Source organism: Zonotrichia leucophrys, chromosome 5 (assembly GCF_028769735.1).
Source record: "Zonotrichia leucophrys gambelii isolate GWCS_2022_RI chromosome 5, RI_Zleu_2.0, whole genome shotgun sequence".
NCBI classification, from domain to species: Eukaryota; Metazoa; Chordata; class Aves; order Passeriformes; family Passerellidae; genus Zonotrichia; species Zonotrichia leucophrys.
The window spans coordinates 49,573,801-49,592,321 of record NC_088175.1 but is presented as its reverse complement, the minus strand read 5'-3'; the positions used below and the strand labels follow the sequence as shown (position 1 = coordinate 49,592,321).

General features: G+C 39.2%; 1 protein-coding gene across 4 annotated transcripts in view; it reads right to left on the bottom strand.

The window, feature by feature from the left end:
* Positions 1-537: 537 nt before the first annotated feature.
* LOC135449036 (golgin subfamily B member 1-like) overlaps positions 538-18,521 on the bottom strand; it is a 34,461-nt gene continuing 16,477 nt past the window's right edge. For 3 of the 4 annotated variants that reach the window (XM_064715486.1, XM_064715488.1, XM_064715487.1), the window contains exons 19-29: positions 18,240-18,408; positions 17,719-17,823; positions 6,612-17,447; positions 6,178-6,329; positions 5,939-6,098; positions 4,525-4,677; positions 3,860-4,027; positions 2,902-2,999; positions 2,408-2,542; positions 1,680-1,794; positions 538-1,219 (exon numbers count right to left, since the gene is read on the bottom strand). In XM_064715486.1, coding sequence (XP_064571556.1) covers positions 1,061-1,219; positions 1,680-1,794; positions 2,408-2,542; positions 2,902-2,999; positions 3,860-4,027; positions 4,525-4,677; positions 5,939-6,098; positions 6,178-6,329; positions 6,612-17,447; positions 17,719-17,823; positions 18,240-18,408 — 12,250 coding nt within the window. In that variant the 3' untranslated portion in view covers positions 538-1,060. The remainder of the gene's footprint in view (positions 1,220-1,679; positions 1,795-2,407; positions 2,543-2,901; positions 3,000-3,859; positions 4,028-4,524; positions 4,678-5,938; positions 6,099-6,177; positions 6,330-6,611; positions 17,448-17,718; positions 17,824-18,239; positions 18,409-18,521) is intronic. The other variant, XM_064715489.1, reaches the window with a different exon arrangement.

Below are 18,521 nucleotides of genomic sequence, written 5' to 3'. Positions count from 1 at the left end.
TACCAGACTAAGAAATATTAAAGACCATCAAAAGAAGGTAGTTGACAGTATTTACCTGCAGCAGTAACTACCTCTTTAGCAGATAAATCACTTCACTAAAATATCTCCAAGTCAACCTTGGTTCTGCTCATCAGTAAAACCGATGGAATCCTTCCTTTTTCATTTTCACTGGGTTTTCCTTTTCCCACAAGATTCTTAGCTGAATTTATTGGTTTGTACCTTGAAGCTGAAACATGTAAAATATGTAAGGTTGTGTCTTTAGAAGCTTGAATTTCATGTGTTCTGCAGCTGAGTAACATTTTGCCTCCAAGACAGGCAGTAACTAAGCTCCACCAAGAAAAGAGCAAGGAAATTTAAAAAATATTGAACCCTCCACAAGTTATAAAAACTAAAAAATTACAAAAAGAATATAAGAAGTTGGAAATATTTATGTCACCTCAATTGTGAATTTTTACTCAATCTTTAATTATCAGCTTACCTCATTACCACACACAGATCTGTGCATCTTGATTCCTTTACAAACTTAATGGGAAAAAACCTTCTTAATTCTTTTATTTTCAGCCAAAAAGAAGAAAAAACACCTAACCAACCAAAGAAAATCAAAAATACAGTAGTTCTTCCTTTATTGCACTCCATAAAACTTCTTGTTATAATCAAGAAGCCAATATACAGTAATAGTTTGATATTCCTTTAGAATTTATAGTTTAACTCTTAAAATAAAATTTGTATAGAAAAGATATCATTTACAACCCATTCAGTAGTAATCCACCATTATGTACCCACGAACGATATTAAATAACTTGTATGCAGCAGTTTCCTTATAGGGCAGAGGGGAATATTTTCTCCTTACAAATATAATATCCCACTGTAAAAGAGCAATTCAAGTCAACTTTGGAGCAAGTGTGATATGCAGGAGTTTCACTGGAGAAGCTCGAGGTTGGGGGCAGTGTCCCAGGGATTTGTAGGACTGTGTCCAGTGCACAGCAGAGAGCAGCATGTGAGGAGCCTCGGGGCTGGCACTGCCCACAGGGAAAGGAGCCTCCCAGGGAGGGCAGGGCATTCAGAGCACACCAGTGAGGCACAGGACAACAAGGAGGTGTAGTGTGACCAGGTAGGTGAGGAATAAATAGCGGGATTTGGCTCGCGCCGTCAGCAGCTTGGAGCAGTAGAGGCTTCGCCCCCGGAGCCAGCGGCGCAAGGAAAGGGCTCCTCCTTTCATCTGGGGAAGAGACAAAAGTTACCAGAGGAAGAATCAGGAATACAAACCAGATCTCTGGATTTCTGAGGCACTACAAACCTTTTGTCTCTGACACAGCAACTGACCCCAAACACAACCAACGCCAAATACCAAAGCATAAATGATTGAAAGGCCCCAAACCCAGCACTAATGAGAGGGGAAAGGAATAAATCCAAGCTGTGCATTATGCAACTCCACACACCAACATGCATACTGCATTTTAGGCATGCATAATTAAATGCAGACACAGTTTATTTAATGGCCACATGTGTAGTATAAATAAGATTACATACATTTTTAACCTGGACATATGCAGTGTGTTTTCTGGCATGGTTTACACAGTTGCTGGTCTTGGACTCACAGCCCCCACAGAAAGAAATGAAGGATGTTTTGCCATCACCTTTAAGGAGCTGAGGGTTTTTAAAGGCTTTCATTCCCTTACCTTTCTCACAACAACGTGTTCACTGGGATTGATAATTAAGGCTTCCCTCTCCTCCTCATCTTCCATCTGGACAGTGTAGTCACTGGGGACAGACCTGTAACTGTCTACTTCAAATCTAGAAAAAAATTCAAGGCACAGAGACATGCACTGCTGAATTATCTCCTCTTTTAAGTACTGAATTGACACAAAAGCCATTATTTTGCATACTTTAAATGACTAAGGGAAGGTGCCCACAAAATGCTGACTCACTCTATGCTGCCAGGTCTTTTTCAGTCTCTATTTACAATCTACTCTCAAGGTGCTTCATTTATTCAGAATTAATCCCCACCATCACCAGCTGACTGAACAGTGATTTTCAGGTGATGGTGGTGAGGGACCCTTGATTTATGCAGGTGCATAATGATATTTTCAATCTAACCAGTGGCTCTGCTAAAGCTGTTATATGGGAAATTGTTTTCCTAACCTGGAAAAAAAGAAATAGCACCAACTACTAACAGATGAAATTAAATAAAGAAAAAAAAAATCCCAAAGCCTATAACACTTTTTCGATCTAGTGATTAACTTAGCTTTTTAACACATGGATTTTCACTACTTCAGGCACTGTGGGCTCACACACAGGTTTGTTTATTATTATTAGAAGTAGTATCTCAAAAAACTCAAAGACCAACAGGAAAACCTCCCACTAATCTCACCAAAAATAAAAGGTAAACAAATAGTCTCTGTTTTACCTGTTACTTCTCTCCTCAGAGAGTCCAAGAGCCTCTTCTGCAGCTTCTCTCCTCCTCCTCTCCTCTGCCAGTGTTTCTGTGAGCTGGGAGAGACTCTGCTGCACTGACTCATACTGCTGCTCAGACTCTGCAAGCCTGGGACAAAATAAAACCTGAAATCAATGTTTTATGGACTCAAAGAATTATTTACTTGTTCTTTTTTTAATTAGGACATCTTCCTTTTAGTGACAGACTTAATTAAAATGAGATGCTTCAGCTTAAATATTGAGATAAAGCCACCAATAATCAGTATATTTATGTACAGATACAAACCACAAGTATTACCAGATGATAACAACTCAAGAATATGGCTTATGATTCATGTAATCCACTGTAAATCCACTCCTTCTCCATCTCCACACAAATGCCTCAGAGGGATAGAAAAGCATTACTTTCACACTCACAACACAGCTGTCAGGAAAATAATATTGCTAATACATGCTCTGAGTCCTGACCTTTTCCTGAGCTCATTTAGCTCCATATTGTCTGTCTCCACAATAATCCCAGATCTCTCCCGTGGTGCTCCAGGGGGAACTTCTGCTCTGGTTTCATCCTAGAAAATATTAAGGGAAAAAAAACCAAACAAGCGACCATTTTTCTACTTGCCAAGTCTTTATTTCAATTACAGAAGCCATAAGCACCACAAAACAGTGGAAGAGATAATTACTTGTGCCACTTAATGCTTTCATTTCCATCTCTCAACAATGTCTGAGGGGAAAATAAATACATCTACACATGAACAACTCCAGAAGCAAGACAGTTATTAATTTATTCTTAATTTACAGTTTTTGTTTGGATTTCCAAACAAGAACTATTTTTATTTCCATTTATGGAGAGCAACAGTTGTTTTCTGTATGCATTCATATGCTATTTCAGGGTGTTCTCTTAAAGATTGTTAATGAATAACTAAGGCAGTACAGGAAAGCTTTTTAAGAATAAAGGAATAATGATGAATCATAAAGGACTGGGTTGGAAGGGATCTTAAAAATCATCAAGGTCCAACCCCAAATAATAATCTTACAAATGTGTATGAGATGTTGGCAAAGGGTACTGAAATGCTGAACTGGTGATGTAGATCTCACTTCTGAAAATATTACTCAATATTGTAAAGGGATCTACAACTGATGTGAAATCATCACTAAATTTCCTGATCCACTGAGGAGTGACCATACAGTTATCTCTGCCAGCTGCAGACCAACTCAAAAAAGATGTTTCAAAACAAAAAAACCACATAAAACAGCCTCCTTAAATGAAAAGTCAAATTAGAGCAGCTTCACAACAACAAGGACAGTTATCTTCAGTCACGGGCCAGAAAAGTACTGGGTCACTACAACAAAAAGTACTTTCAAGAAAACCAGAAAAGTGTAAGCACAGAAGAAAGACACCAAAGAACCTTTCCATGTATCTGTTTACCTGGACTGAGCCTTGGAAAGTTGTCACTTGCATTGCCTGATATTCCCTCTCCAGCCTCACATAACGATTTTGCAGATCAGTGTAATGGAGCTGGTTGTCCCTCAGAGTCTGGGAAAGAGTCTTCAGCTGGGCAGACAGGACAGCATTCTCTTCTGCTGACTGCACAACCTGAGAGAAATTCACATCAAAGTCATTAAAATTAGCTCTCCCAGGAAATCCCTGCAGATTTGAGACCTGCTGTTTCAAAATTGCATCCACTTTTTGGCAAGCTCATATTTCAGTTGGGATTTAAGATGTTTTATGGGCAGAGGAAATAATGAAAGCTGAGCAGTGATTTCCCCTGCCATCAGTACACCTAAAGCAGAAGCTGAAATCTTGTTCCAACTAAGACATCTGTTTCTGTCTCTAATGAAAAATATTTGACTGTGAGTAGAAGTTCAGAGAATCAAACACACCTCTCAGAAAAACACCAAGTCAGGAAAGCCTGGCACAAAGAAAACTGACATTTAATTTGAATGTCCAGGTTGAGTTCTTTTAAATAGCTATGTTTCAAGGTAAAATACCATTCAATCATGCAAGACACCACCACTTCAGCAGTAATCCAACATGAGGCCAGCCCAGATTCACAGGAGCTTTTCAGGATCAGGGCTGTTGTTGCAAGCTACCTTGGAACTCATCTGCTGGAAGTGCAGGTCCTTCTGCTGCATCTCCTGGAGGCAGCGCTGCAGCTCAGCCTGCAGCTGGTTCCTCTCAGCCACGACATGTTTCATTTCCTCTGCTCCATCTGCACTTCCAACAAGGGAGGCAGTTTCCAAAGCCTTAAAAATATCAGGATATTCAGGGTAAATGGTACAGGAGTCCTCTAAATAATCCACAGCCCCAACACTAAATATAACCTACAGAATTCCCTTTTCACGTTATTTTCTTCTCACAACTTAATACCACATTTGAAAGACACTTTAAATACAGGATTTTTTTATACATATATATAGTGTTAATATTTGCATTGAAAAAAAAAATTACCACAAAAAGGCAACCCAATCTAATTTTTATTTTGCAAATAATGTGAAGCACAAAAATAAAAGGGGAAAAATAGCAAAATATTAATATAAAACATCTTTCAAAAATTATTTTCAAGCTAATAAAGTCTTGTATTCATGACTCGTAAAACAACTGTTTTGTAAATATTAAGGTAAAGCCAAAAGAATCCATTTTGAAAAGAAAAAATGTTATTACCAATTTTCAACTTTGGCCTTCTTTATCTCTGGCAGCTCAACATTTTGGTATTAATCTCTAATAAGGGAGGGATATGTGCCATCTCTAATGCTTTATGAAATCTATTCACCCAAACAATCATGAAATAAAAGGTTTTTACCACATAAAATACTCCATTACCCACAGATATTACTGGCCAATAGCTCTTACTCATGATTGTAATCACAGAAAATGAACAGCATACAAACTTCAACTCAAATGCTTGTTTTAATGAAATTAAAATGAATACTGCTTCCTTCATTTGGCACAGAAAAGGTAAATAAGAATACTATTCCAAAATAGCACTTTCCTTGAATCCTTCATGACAGCCTTACAAAACAGCATTTGCCAGCCTGGGTGTCAGCTGCTGCCTTTCTAAACCCAGGATTTTGTTCCTGGCAGAAGCCAGCTCCAGCTGCTTCAGGGAAAGGACAGGAACACTTGATTCCCCTTTCTCCCCCAGTTAGTCCTAGTCCAATCTGCAGTAACATGGATTTAGGCTCTGAAGAAAGAACTTCATTAACTTCATTAATCTCTCTGCATCAACTATACAAACTGTGAAACCTGCTGTCCATGTAAACCACCAACTCTTTAATCCTCTTAAAAAGCCTGTCCCTGAAAATGGGTTATAGCCATAATAAACCTGAAAGAAATAAACTCATTGAATTTTTTTCAACTTCTTCCTTTTATATTCTGGATTTAACCAATTTAAGACAATAATTTACAGGATTACTACAGACTGCTCTTTGGAGAAGCAGGCTGCAAATTTCAGACAATAAGCTGCTACCTTCCACTTCAGACTCCTGCTACATTCCATGTTATTACCTTGACTGGGTAAGTGCTGCCAGCAGGGAGTGCCCTCTTCCCACTCACGTCCTGCTGCAGCCTCTGGAGCTCTGCAATCTGCCGGTCCTTCTCAGCCACCGTGATCTGACACTGATTCCTCAGTGCCTGGGACTCAGACAGGAGCAGGTTCTTTTCCATTCTGAACATAAAACACCAGATGTTAAATAATTCTATATTCCATACAAATCAATGAAGAGGATAAAGCTGCACTGTTATACCTAAGTCCAGCCAGCTCGTTCTGGTATGATGTGATCTCTCTCTCGGTTTCTGCCTGGAAGGCTTTTGTCTGATGCAAAGCCTTCTCCAGATCATCAACCTTGGTCTTCAGTTTGGATATTTCAACAGCTGCAAGGTTGGCTCCTTCTTTAGCCTAGGTTTAATAAACATCATTAGTGAACTGGAATGAAAACTATATGGGTGAAGTTTGATTAGAACTAAAATTCTAATTATAGACAAAGGCTTTCCCTATTTGCTTTGTTTAACATATTAATTACCTTAACTCCCAAAATTGTAAACACACTTCCTCTGGGCACACAGTGCTAGCTTAGCACTCACACAATCCACAAAGTTAAACTCCAGAATCCAACATGCCTCTGAGCATTTTCTGCACAAAGAATAAAATCACAGAGCCATGTGGCTAATTACAACTTACCAAAGTTTCCCCATTGTTCTGAGGCACATCCAAACTATTTTTAACAGTGTTTTTCTCATTGATGCTGCTGCAATCAATGGGAAACGAAGCTGTGCCCTGGTGAGCTTCAGAAGTTACCTTCTGATGGCTGAGCTCCTGCAGCAATTTGTCTCGATCATCCTGGAGACTGGCCATGGCCTTGGCAAAGGCTTCCATCTGCTGGGCATAACTCCCACACTCGGCTGAGAGCCTGCTCACCTCCAGCTCCCGAGCGACCAAAGTCCTACAGACACTTGCAAAGTCATCAGCCACCCGGGCAAGGCTAACCTGGCCTGCAGCATCAAGGCCAGCCCCATGCACCAGAGAGTTTTCTTTGAGGATACTAATGAGATGGGATTTAAATCCCTCCAATTCAGCTGCAAGTTCATCTCCTTTTTTTCTTTCTGTCTTGAGCTCAGAGGTGTATTTGCTCTGAAGAACTTTGAAGTCCTCTATGATTCGATCTCTGTCGTTCTGCAGAGCAGTCATTGCCTTCCCAAAGGCCTCATTTTGGGATCTCAACTCCCTGTTTTGAGACTGAACTTCAAGCAGCATCTTCTCTGCAGAAGCATCAGGCTCATCTCCATCCTCAAGTGTCAAAAGAGTCCCACTGTATTCCTCATCTGCATTTCTGCCTCTGGATTTATGGAGCTCCTGAACCTTTTTCTGAAGCTTTCCTCCATGCTGCCCATTGGATTCCTTTTTCTGAATACTCTCACTACTTAGCAGCTTCTCTCCAGACTCCGAAACAAGCTTCTCTTTGTTTAGTGATGCAATGAGAGATTCTAAATCACTTACTTTAGATGCCAATTTTTTATTCTCTTGTTCCAAAGTCACAGCAGCCTCCTTCTGCAGTTCAGTGGAAAGCTGCATCTCTTTTATTTGTTTTTGAAGATCATATTTTTCATGCTCAAGGCTTTTAATACACTCCAATTTCTGCTTAAGTAAGTCCTTCAGCTGATGGTCTTTCAGAGATAAAACCTGGTTTAGATCTTCCCTGTATTTTATCAGCTGTGCACTCAGCATTGCATTTTCAGAATGCAGATCATCAATCCGATTGAGGAGGACCCTTAATTCCTGTTTCAAAGAATTAGTCTCACTTGCACTGCCAAGCAGGAGACTGTCCCTCTGGTTTAAGACATCCTGGTGAAGATGTTCCAGCTCCTTGTATCTGGTAAAAAGATCATCCCTGTCGTTCTGGAGAGATGACATGGACTTTTTAAAGGCATCTATTTCACTGGCAATCACAGCCTTCTCCTGACCTGCTTTTTCTGCTTTCACCTGGAGATTTCTCAGCTCGTTTTCCAGCCTCTGACAGGACTCCTCAGCTTGTTGTTTCTCCACCTGCAGAGACCCTACCTGAAGTTCATACTCTTGGATCTGATTCCTGTGTTGAGTCTGTACCTGAATCAGATAGTCTGAAATTTCATCTCCTTTTGAAGAAATGAGTAAGGAAATTTCTTTGTCTTTATTATTTAGCATGACCTTCATTTGCTCAGAAATGGTGATCTGCTTTTGCAATTCAGAATTCATTTTTTCCTTCTCTGCTAGAAGCTCTTGCAATTCTTGCTCCTGTCTCGTAAAATTACTTTCCAGAGCTTTTATCTCTCTTCCTGCACTCTTACTATTCTCTATGAGATGATTTAGAGAATTATTTTCTTTCAGGAGTGCTTGCAAAGCTTCTTCTTTGGACTGAAGAACACTCTCCAGCTCTTGTTGTCTGTTAAAAAAGAAGGTATTTTCTTCCTTTATCCTGCAGAGCTCTTCATAGCGCTGCATATCAACAGATTTTTGCCTCAAGTACAGTTCATCCTTTGTTTCCTCTACCACAGAGTATTTGATATTTAGTTCTTGAATCTGAGTCCTTTTATCTTTCAATTCATCTTGCAAGGCTGCTATTCTTTTGTTACTGTCTTCCAGCTGTTTCTCCTTGTTTTGGATGGCCTCTTTGAACTGCATTTCCCAGGTTTTCATCTCGGTGATGACCCTGTCCCTGTCATCCTGGAGGGAGGACATGCACTTTGTGAAAGCAGCCAGGCGTGCCAGGGCTGCGTTCAGCTCTGCCTGCAGCTGCTTGTTCTGAGAGTCCTTGGTGCCGACCTCCTCCTGCAATCCCTGGAGCTCACCCATCACCCGGTCCTTTTCTCTCTGGAGTGCACTCTGTCTTTCCTCCAGGCTCGAAATTTCACTTTTGTGAAGCAATTTCAGCTGCTGGAGATGAAATTCCAATTCTCTCTCGTATCCTCTCTTCTGAAGCTGCAGTTCATCTCCCTTCTTCTGAAGTTCTTTCCTCCAGTTTAGATTCTCATCTTTAAGCCTGTCCACTTCCCTTTTTGATTGATCCAACAGGTTCATCTGTGCAGTAAGCTTTCCCTTGAGATGAAGTATTTCATCATTTGATTCTGCCAGCTTTTCTGATGCATTACTTAAGTCCTTTTCAAATTTTTCATTTTTTGACTGTGACAATTTCACAGATCTTTCCAAATCCAGGATCAGCTCCTGGAACTTTATAGAATCCTTTTGCAATTGGTTGATCTCTTGCTGTTTCTCCTTTAAGAGTTCTTGCAATTCTTTTGTTTTGTTTTTAGTCCCATTATTATCCCTCTGAGCACTTTTCACCTTTTCCTCAAATATCTTTACAAGATGGAGCTGCTGCTCTTCCTTTTCTCTAACAGCATTAGATTTTTCTGCCTTTAACTCTTCCAGCTGCTGTAACAGCAAGTTATTCTGTACCTGTGCTGATTTCATCCTATCAGTAAGATGATCAACTTTTTTTACATGATTAAGCAATTCTGTCTCAAGAAATTCTCTCTCACTCTTTACTTTGTAAGAACTTTCTTGTACATTTTCTAATTCTTCCTGTAGCAGGCATTTGTCATCCTCTAAAATCTTAACTTTTTCATTTAGATTAACAATTTCTTGTGTTAGACTTTTAAATTCCGTGTCCAGCTTTGTTAGACAATGAGTTTTGTGGAGCAAAGATTTCTCAGTTTCTTGTGCTTTTTCTGAAATTAATTCTCTTTCTTGTTCTAGGACAAGCACAGCTTGCTCTTTTTCAGAGAGTTTATTCTTTAACACATTAATGTCCTTTAAAAGTGATTCATTCTCACATAATGCATCACTGATTTTGGATTGTGTATCATTTTGGTACACTTCCATTTGAACCTGTAGCTCTCCCAGTGCAGCTTTGGTTACAGTGATGTTATTGTGAAGGACATCATTCTCATTCTGAATTTTCTCTAAAGCCTGCTTTAGGTTTTCAGAGGTTTGTTTCAGCTGCTCGTTCTCCTCCATCAGCTGATGGTTCTGCTCAGTGAGCTCACACAGACGATCCTGGTGTTCCTGCATCCTGGCCTCCTGCTCACGGATCTGCCTTTCTGCTTTGCTCTGTAACTCCTCCACCTCCATTTTCTTGGATTCACCGAGTTGTTTCAGCTGGTTCTTAATAACTTCATTTTCATCAAGGAGATTTTTTAAATGCTTCTGCAGAGCCTCCTTTTCAGACTGTCCTTCCCTGAGTCTTTGAACAGCCTCTTGCTTCTCTTTCCTACTGACATCAATGACTTGCCTCATATCTGCCACTTTACTACTGATGTTCTCATACGCCTGAAGAAGCGATTCATACTCCTGCTTTAATTCACTGTGTTTAGCCTTCCATCCTGTCAATTCAACTGTCTGAGAATCTTTTAAGGTATTTAATTGGAAAGAAAAGGCCTCTTTTTCCTGAACTATGGACTCCATGGTGGATTTCAGACTTTCACACGCTGCAGTGAGGTTTTCATTTTCGGTCAGCAGCCTCGCATTTTCCGAAGCAAGGCTCTCCTCTCCGGACAACGGAGCCACAGCACTTGAACTCTGCTTTTCTCTGCCAAGCTCTAGCAAGTGCTCCAGCATTCCTGTCTTGTTCATTAGTTCTTCTCTTTCTATTATCAGCTGATCAATCTGCTCCTTTAGAGATTTATTTTCTCTCAGGGCTTCTTTACGTGAAATTAAAGCTGCCTGTAATTTCCTTTGGAGGCGTTCTCTGGATCTATCTTCTGTTACAGCTCTTTGCTCCTGGGCCTTGGAATCATTTAAATCTGCAGGTTTTGCCAGTGGCTCTTCCACTGTTTGTATTTGTTTCTGGATTTCACATTCTGTTGCTTCTCTCAGTTTAGTTTTCCCAGAGTAATCGACCTCTGATAGTTGAAGAGCAGTGACTTTTCTTTCCAAATTCTCTTGAAGGGAATTACTTTCTGAACCAACCTCTCCCAATTCCTTTTCAGTCACATTTCCTTCCTTAAGCTCTTTGCCCAACACCACAGGTTTACTCATCTCAGCTTTCTCACGCAGCATACATAGCTCTGCCACAAGATTTTTGTTTTCTTCACTGAAATGTTCTACCTCCTTTTTCATCTTAATTAGTTCTACATTGGACTTTTCCAAAGAGCTGAGAAGTTCCTCTTTTTCACTCTTGAGGTCTTCAAAGGCTGTTTTGTAATGGTGGGCTTCTTCCTGGCCCTCCTTTATGGCTTTGTTTAATAATTCTTTTTCCAGATCAAGTTTCTCTTTTAAATCTGTAAGTGAACATCTCAGCGCTTCTATTTCCTCATTCTTTCCTGCAACCTCCTGCTTAGCTTCAATTCGTGACCTCTGCAGTTCCTCCTGGCTCATCCTGTAATCCTCTTCACTTTTTTTAATAAGTGCTTTTTTCTCATCATTCACATGTTCAAGCACTGCCTTGAGCTCTACGGTTTCAGTCTGATGTGCTTTCAGCTTTTTCTGCAGATGCTTTATGTCCTCCAACAAGCTGCCCTGACATTGCTCCTCCTGTCTCAAAGACTTTAAACTGTTTGTTTCTTCTTTATCATCACCGAATTCAACCAGTATTTTTCTCAGCTCTTTTCTTAACATCTCTGTTTCCTCCTGAAGTTTTGCATAATCACTTCTTAGTTCTTCTAGCTCAATGTTTTCACTTGGCACCAAAGTGACTGTGTTTTCTGACCCTTTCAAGGATGCAACACGAACCTTGTTTCTTGGTTTGTCTGATTCCAGACTCCTTGGGTCAGCTTGCTCTTCTCCCAGCAATGCCTTGAATGGAACCAGCTCCTTCCATTCTAACTGGTTAAAGCCCAGCTCTTTACTTTTTGTTTGGAGAACTTCCCAGAGTGCTTTATGCTCTTGCCTGAGCTGCTCAAGGTGGGTTTTTTGATCATCAAAATCTGCTGCCAGTTTCACATGCTCCTCCCTTTCTTGCTGGAATTTTTTCATATCTTCTTTCACGAACAAAAGCTCCCTCTGTAAAGCTTCTTTTTCTTTTTGTAATTGATTCATGGCATTAAGGTCATTGCTGGGGTTCAGACACTCATTCCCACCTCCAACACCTGAACGAGGCTCTTCTAAACTGGAATCTTTCAACAATTCTTCCTTCTTTTTAAGTTCAGACTTCACCTCTTCAAGAGTCAAGAGCAACTGAGAACGTTCCTCTTGATATGCCCTTGCTCTTTCATCAAGCATAGATTGCAGATGAGCAAGCATAGAGTCCTTCTCCGCTAAAGATTTTAGGTTCTGCTCACAAACATTTTGTTTTTCAGCTATGACATCATTCAGTTCTGCAATATTGTGCTCAAGTTCCTCTAGATAGGATGCTCTTGAAGATAAGGTTTTGGTCAGATCACTTATCTTGGCATCTTTTTCTACAAGTTGCTGTTTCAAAGTTTCAAGATGAGACTCAAAATCATTATTTTGTCCTTCAATTAGTTTCAGTTTGTCTGTTAACTCATTAACTTGCTTCAACAGGTCCTCTGCTTTTTTCTGCTCTTTTTCTATTTCTTCCTGTCCACTCTTTTCTAATTTCCCAACTTTTTGCATCAGATCTCTTCTTACTATCAATGCTGCTTGAAGCTTCTTTTTCAGATTCTCTTTTTCCTTTCCCATTTTCTCAAGATTACACTTCATCTCCTCTTTTTCATTCATTAAATCTTTAACCTCAGCTTCTCTACTGCTTAACATAACCTGGTTATGTTCCAGGACTTTCTTACAATCTCCAAGTTCCTGCAATACTCGGTTTAGCTCTGCCACTGAACTATTATGAACAGCTTCAAGGTCTTCAAGTTTGGCATTTAACGTACTCCTCTCTTCAGAAAAATGCAGCATTTCATTAGACAATGATTCCATTACCTGGGTAACAGAAGAGTCTTTTTCTTTCATTTGCTGGCTTAAACCAGAAATTAAATCCTTCTGCTGATTGACCTGGGATGTTAAGTTTTTGATGAGGTGATCTTTTTCCCCCATTTCTTCAAGGAGATTTGCTACTTTTTTACCTTCAACCTGCAGCTTTTCTTGACTAGCTCTTACCATTTCTTCTGATTTATTCATCTTGTCCTGAAGAAATTCCACCTGCTTATTTATTTCTGCCAAAGACTCCTCCCTTTCTTTCAGGAGACACTCTTGTTTGCCTACTGTCTCCTTGAGTGAGACCATTTCTTTTGACAGACATTCCATTTCAGACACGTACTTGCCTTTCATCTTTTCCATGTCACTCTGCAGCACCTCCTTCTGCTTCTCAAGCGACTCCATATTTCTTAATTCATCTTTCATGCTGTCTATTTCTTTCTGTTTTTCTAGAAGTGCCAGTTGCAAACTTTCTCCTTCTGCTTCTTTGCTCAGAATAGCAGTTACCAAAGTGGAGAATTTTTCCAACTGAGTTTTACTATCGGTTGGCTGCAGTTCAGAATCTGACATTTGTGCCTTCTCTTCTTTACTTAAAAGCCTACTACTAAGTAATGGAGATAAGCTCTGAGTTAATTGCTCTTTTATAAGATCCAGCTCTTGCTGCAAAGACTGGATTTTGCTATCTTTTGATTTCATTTCACATTCTAAACTGCTCAATTGCTCAGTAAGATCATTATTTTGTGCATTTGCCCTGTCAAGTTCTGTCACCCACTTGTTTTCTGACTCAAGCAGACTCAGTTCTAGAGTTTGACATTTAAGTTCTAAATTAGAAAGTTCTTCACCCTTCACACTAACCTGCATCTGTAACTTCTCTTTTTCAGTCTTCATCTGGAGTTTGACAGCATCTATCTGCATCCTTGAATAATTTTCACTGGTTTCTAGTTTTTCATGGATTTCCCGGAGTTCTTCCAATTTCTTTTGCAAATCACTCTGAGATGCAGTAAGTTGTGTGTTTTCAGCCATCAGTTTACCAACATCATCTTGCAACAGTGTTTTTTCTTTCTCTAAAGACTCCACTTGACACTGCAGACTATTTATTAAAAGTGTGTTATCATGGCAGTCTTGAGATGATTTGGAATTTAAGTTGTTGAACTCCAACTTCAGACATTCCAATTTCTCAGCCTGTTCAGCGCACGTCACACGCAGAGACTCCACAGCCAAGTCTTTCTGCTGGAGTTCTTGTTCCCGGGTATTTATTTGGTCTAGCGCTTTTTGGTGCTCATTTTTAAGAGAGTCAAGCTCAACAGTCAAAGAATCAATTTTTTTCTGATGATTATCAAGCTTCCTGTTCTTTTCCTGAAATTCCTCACTGAGGTTTTTCATGGCTGTTCCACTTTCTTCTAATTTGGATCTGAGAACATCAATCTCACTAGAGAGAGCATTAACATTGCTCTCTGCCAACTGCACAGTGGCATCTTTTTCCTTTAAGGAATTAAGCAGTCCAGCAATAACTTCATCTTTGTGCCCAAGAGCAACGTTTAACTCTGTTCTCTGGTCGTACTGTGCTGCAATTTTCTCCTGAAGAGACAAAAAGGCATTTTCTTTCTCATGGACTAGCTCTTTAGAGTTTTGTAGTTCTTGTGTAAGTTCATGGACCTGACTTTGGAGTTGAGAAATTAAATGCGTCTTCTCTTCATCTTTTTTTGCTTTCTCCATCAGAGTTTCGAGGAGACTTTTGTTTTCTGTAAGAGATGATTCCTTTTCTGATAAGGACTGGTCCATCTCAATGATTACGTTCTTCTGATGCTCTATTTCTTTTTGGAAATTATCTTTCATTTCCTGCAGCTCCACCATCTGTTTCTTTAAGACACCACACTCAGCCTCTTTCTCTTGAAGCTGCATCTTTAAATTCTCACTGAATGTTGAAATACTGTTGATGGCTGATTCTTTTTCTGAAACAAGTACTTTTAGCTGTTCTGCTTCAGAGGCTAAAAGCTGTAACTGCTTCTCCTGCACAACACAAGAATCCTGTAGGGCAGAAAGCTGTGCTTTTAAACCAACGCATTCATCCACCTTTTCTTTCAAAGATGCATCTTTCTTTGCAACTGAGTCATTAAACTGGGATGCTTGTTCTGTCATGTTTTTAAGCTGACTTTGAAGGTTAGAAATAACCTCCATATTCTCAGACAGTTGAACCCTAAGTACATCAGACTCTTCAGATTTATCTTTTAATAGCTTAAATTCTTGGGCTTGCCTCTTAAATTCATTTTCTTTTGCCTGCATTGTGTGTCTGAGTTCATCAGCTTCAAAGTTCAGGGTTTGTATTTGGTGCTGGAGATCTGCAATGAATTCCACATATCGCTCTTCTCCTGCCATTTTATCTTTCATTTCCTTAATCAAAGCCTCCTTTTCAGAAAGGAGACTTTCTTTTTCCTCAAAGGTAATTTTTAAGTTTTCTTTCTCCATCACCAAGCTGTCAATTTGGTCCTTCAAATCTAAAATACTATGACTTTGTTGGGACAGGTGTGAAGATAAAGCAGCTACTTCCTCTGACTTTTTGTTTACTGTAACACTAATTGTCTCTATGTCTGCTTTCAATTTTTTATTTTCTAGAGCTGATGTTTCTGCTTGGTGCCTTGCTGAAGCAACTTCAGACTGGAGACATTTACATTCATGAGACTTCTCATTCAATAACCTTGAAAAGTCCTCCTTTTCATGCCTAAGCACCTCCATTTCTTTGCTTAATAGCTGTAGCTGATTATTTAACCCTGTATTTTCTTCTATTTTTTCAAATATTTGCCTCTGAAACTTCTCAAGTTCTGAACCCTGACTTTTCACAGCCAGGTCTCTTTCCTCTACCAACTGAGTTAATTTAGTCTTTTCATCTTTAAGATTTTTTATTTCATCCTGCAATTCTACAACACAAAGCTTACTCTCTTCCATTTCCTTATGCAATGAATCATTTTGAAGATTTTTCTCTTCTAGACACTTGTTTGCAGTTTCAAAATCCAAAGTTATGCTTTGAATTTGTTCCTGCAGGAGCAAATTTTTTTCCTTGCTATGGCTGAGCTCTTGGATTAGACCACTGCATTCAGATAATTTATTATTTAACATTTCTTCTTTTTTTATTTCTTCATCTCTAACCTCCTTCAGCTGAATGAGCAGTGATTGCACTTGTTCATGCAACTGTTGGGTCTGTTCCTTGCTTTCAGACAACTGCTCAGCCAGCACATTACATTCCTTTGTTTTCTCTCCCAGCTGTTCTGCAACTGAACTTTCCTTTTGCTTGGCAACTACTGACAGTTGTTCAATCTCTTTTGCCAGAGCGTTTTTATCACAATTTAGTACTGAAAGAGTTTTTTCGTACTCAGCAGTGCTATCAGATAACTTATTCTCCAATTCTGTCACAGCCTGGATTTTCTTTAACAACTCACACTCTTTTACATCCAGGAGTTTGGACAAATTCTCATTTTCTCTGATTAGCTGTTCCTTCTCATTTTCCATGGTACCTATACTTTTTTTCAGATATTCATTTGCTTTTATTTGCTCTGCCAATTTTTCTTGTTTCCCTTCAAGATCTGCCTGCAATTGGTTATTAGCTGAAGCTTTCTCCTGTGTCTCTATCTCCCATTTTTTAATTTGTTTATGCATTTCATTTAACTGGTCATTAAGTTCTTGGCAACATGTCTCTTTGGCTTTCAGATCCCCAATTAATTTAAGTTTAGTCTCTTCATTCTGCTTCTCCAAAGCCCCAAGTTTCTGCTCTAATGAAACAATGAGCTCTTGTTTCTCTTGCAACTCTTTTTCAGCTGTTTCCTTATGATCAGTATGTTCTGTGAGCTTTCTGGATAATTCAGCCAACTCTTCACCTTTTCTAGTATTTTCCAAAACCAGTTTGTTGTATGAATCTTTAACTGACTTTAACTCATTTTCCAATGTCTGTGCTTTGCTTTCTTTCTCTTTGAGCAAACAGTTCCATTTTTCCTTCAAAGCATTGTTTTCCTCAAGCTGAGATTTCAAATGTTCCATTTCTTTTCTTTGTTTATCCTCTGTTTCTTGCAGCTTTTCAGATGATTTAGTAATTTGCTCCTTCAGCAGAGCAATTTGTGACTCACACTCTGTGATCTTGTTATGGTACGCAACATTGCTGGCCTTGATTTCGGAGCGGAGATCCTTAATTGTCACACTGTTCTCAGTGCTCTGCCTGATTAACTCCTCGTTTTCTTTGGTTTTAGCTTCATTCTCAGCTCTAGCTCTCTCCAGCTCCATTCTCATGGCCTCACTCTGCTCAGAAAGGGCAGACATCTTCACGCTGGCATCTCTCACATCAGCTGTCTGTACTTCCTTCAGCAAATGCATTTCCCTTTCAGCTTTTGATAAAGCCTCTTCCAAACCTCGCATCTCCTCCTCTTTGCATTGCACTTGATGCTTCAGGATCATAACCTGCTCAGAATATTCTGTCATGTTCAGAGACAGGACAGACATCTCCTTGTCTTTTTCTGACAGTGCTTCTTTCAGATTATCAATTTCTCTTTCACGTTTCTGCAGATCTTGAATGAGTTGAGACCTCTCCTCCAAATGGCTTGAATTCAACTTGTCAAGCTCTTCATTTGTCTGGTCCAGGTCCAGCTGCATGGACTCCACCACGCTGTCTTGTTTCAATGTCTAAACAGCAAGAAAATAATGTTACAACAACGCTCCAAAGACCTGTTAAAGGGAGAAGCTACACCCTACACATAGGACAAGCATTTGAGACAATCAGCCTGTACCCAATGTAAAGTCACAAGATGCTCTTCTTTAGATTGTTTTAACAAACAGAAAGCTCAGCGTATGAAATTTAAAGCAGCTCATGCTGTCACTTTTGCTGACACTTAAATGGGCCATGAAAAATGAATACAGCATTTCTTCTCTTATATTAATTACCGTTATAAATTACCTTTTCTTTCAGTGTAGCGACTCTTTCCGTGAGATCACTGATGGCTGTTTTCTGCTCAACGTTCTCCACTTCATACACACTGCATTTCTTTAAGGCTTCATTCAGCTTAGTATTAGAAGTAAAAGTTCATGTGATAGAAATACATAGAATTCTATTAAAATTGTGATGTCACCAGTTATAGTATTGAGTTCACACAACAGTGAAGTTTATACTTTTAAATTCATAACCAAAAACTTATCACCCCACTAAAATGTAAGTATTTTCATGCAAAGCTGTGTTGGGTATAAGAAATCCTTACACCAAGCTTTAAGAATGAACAAAATTAAATAACTTACTTAATTGTACTTACTTACAAAATTAAATTACTTAACAAACTTAACTAAATGAACAAAACTGTAAAGACAAAGTACAAACTTTCAGACTGGGAAAACAGCAATAATTCTGTTGGGACACAAATCGAAAGTTATGGTTAAACCTCATCAGTTCTAATAAGTGAAATAGTAACTATAATTTTAACTTACTTTTTGCTCAACATGCACAAACTTCTCCCCGAGTTCTTTGTTCAGAATATCCTTTTCTTGAAGCTGTTTCCTCAAAGTTTCAACTTGTTCCAGCTTTTCTGTCGTGCTTGCCAGTTTTTGTTCTCTTTCTCCAAGTGAATTTTCAAGGAAACTATTTCTGTCACTCAATCTGAAAAGAAAATACATATTCAGACATGTTGAAAACAAAGCTTGCATTAAGTTTTCTAAGCTTACTAACCTCAAACTAAGAGAACCATTATTTCTACACTGTCCACTTAAACT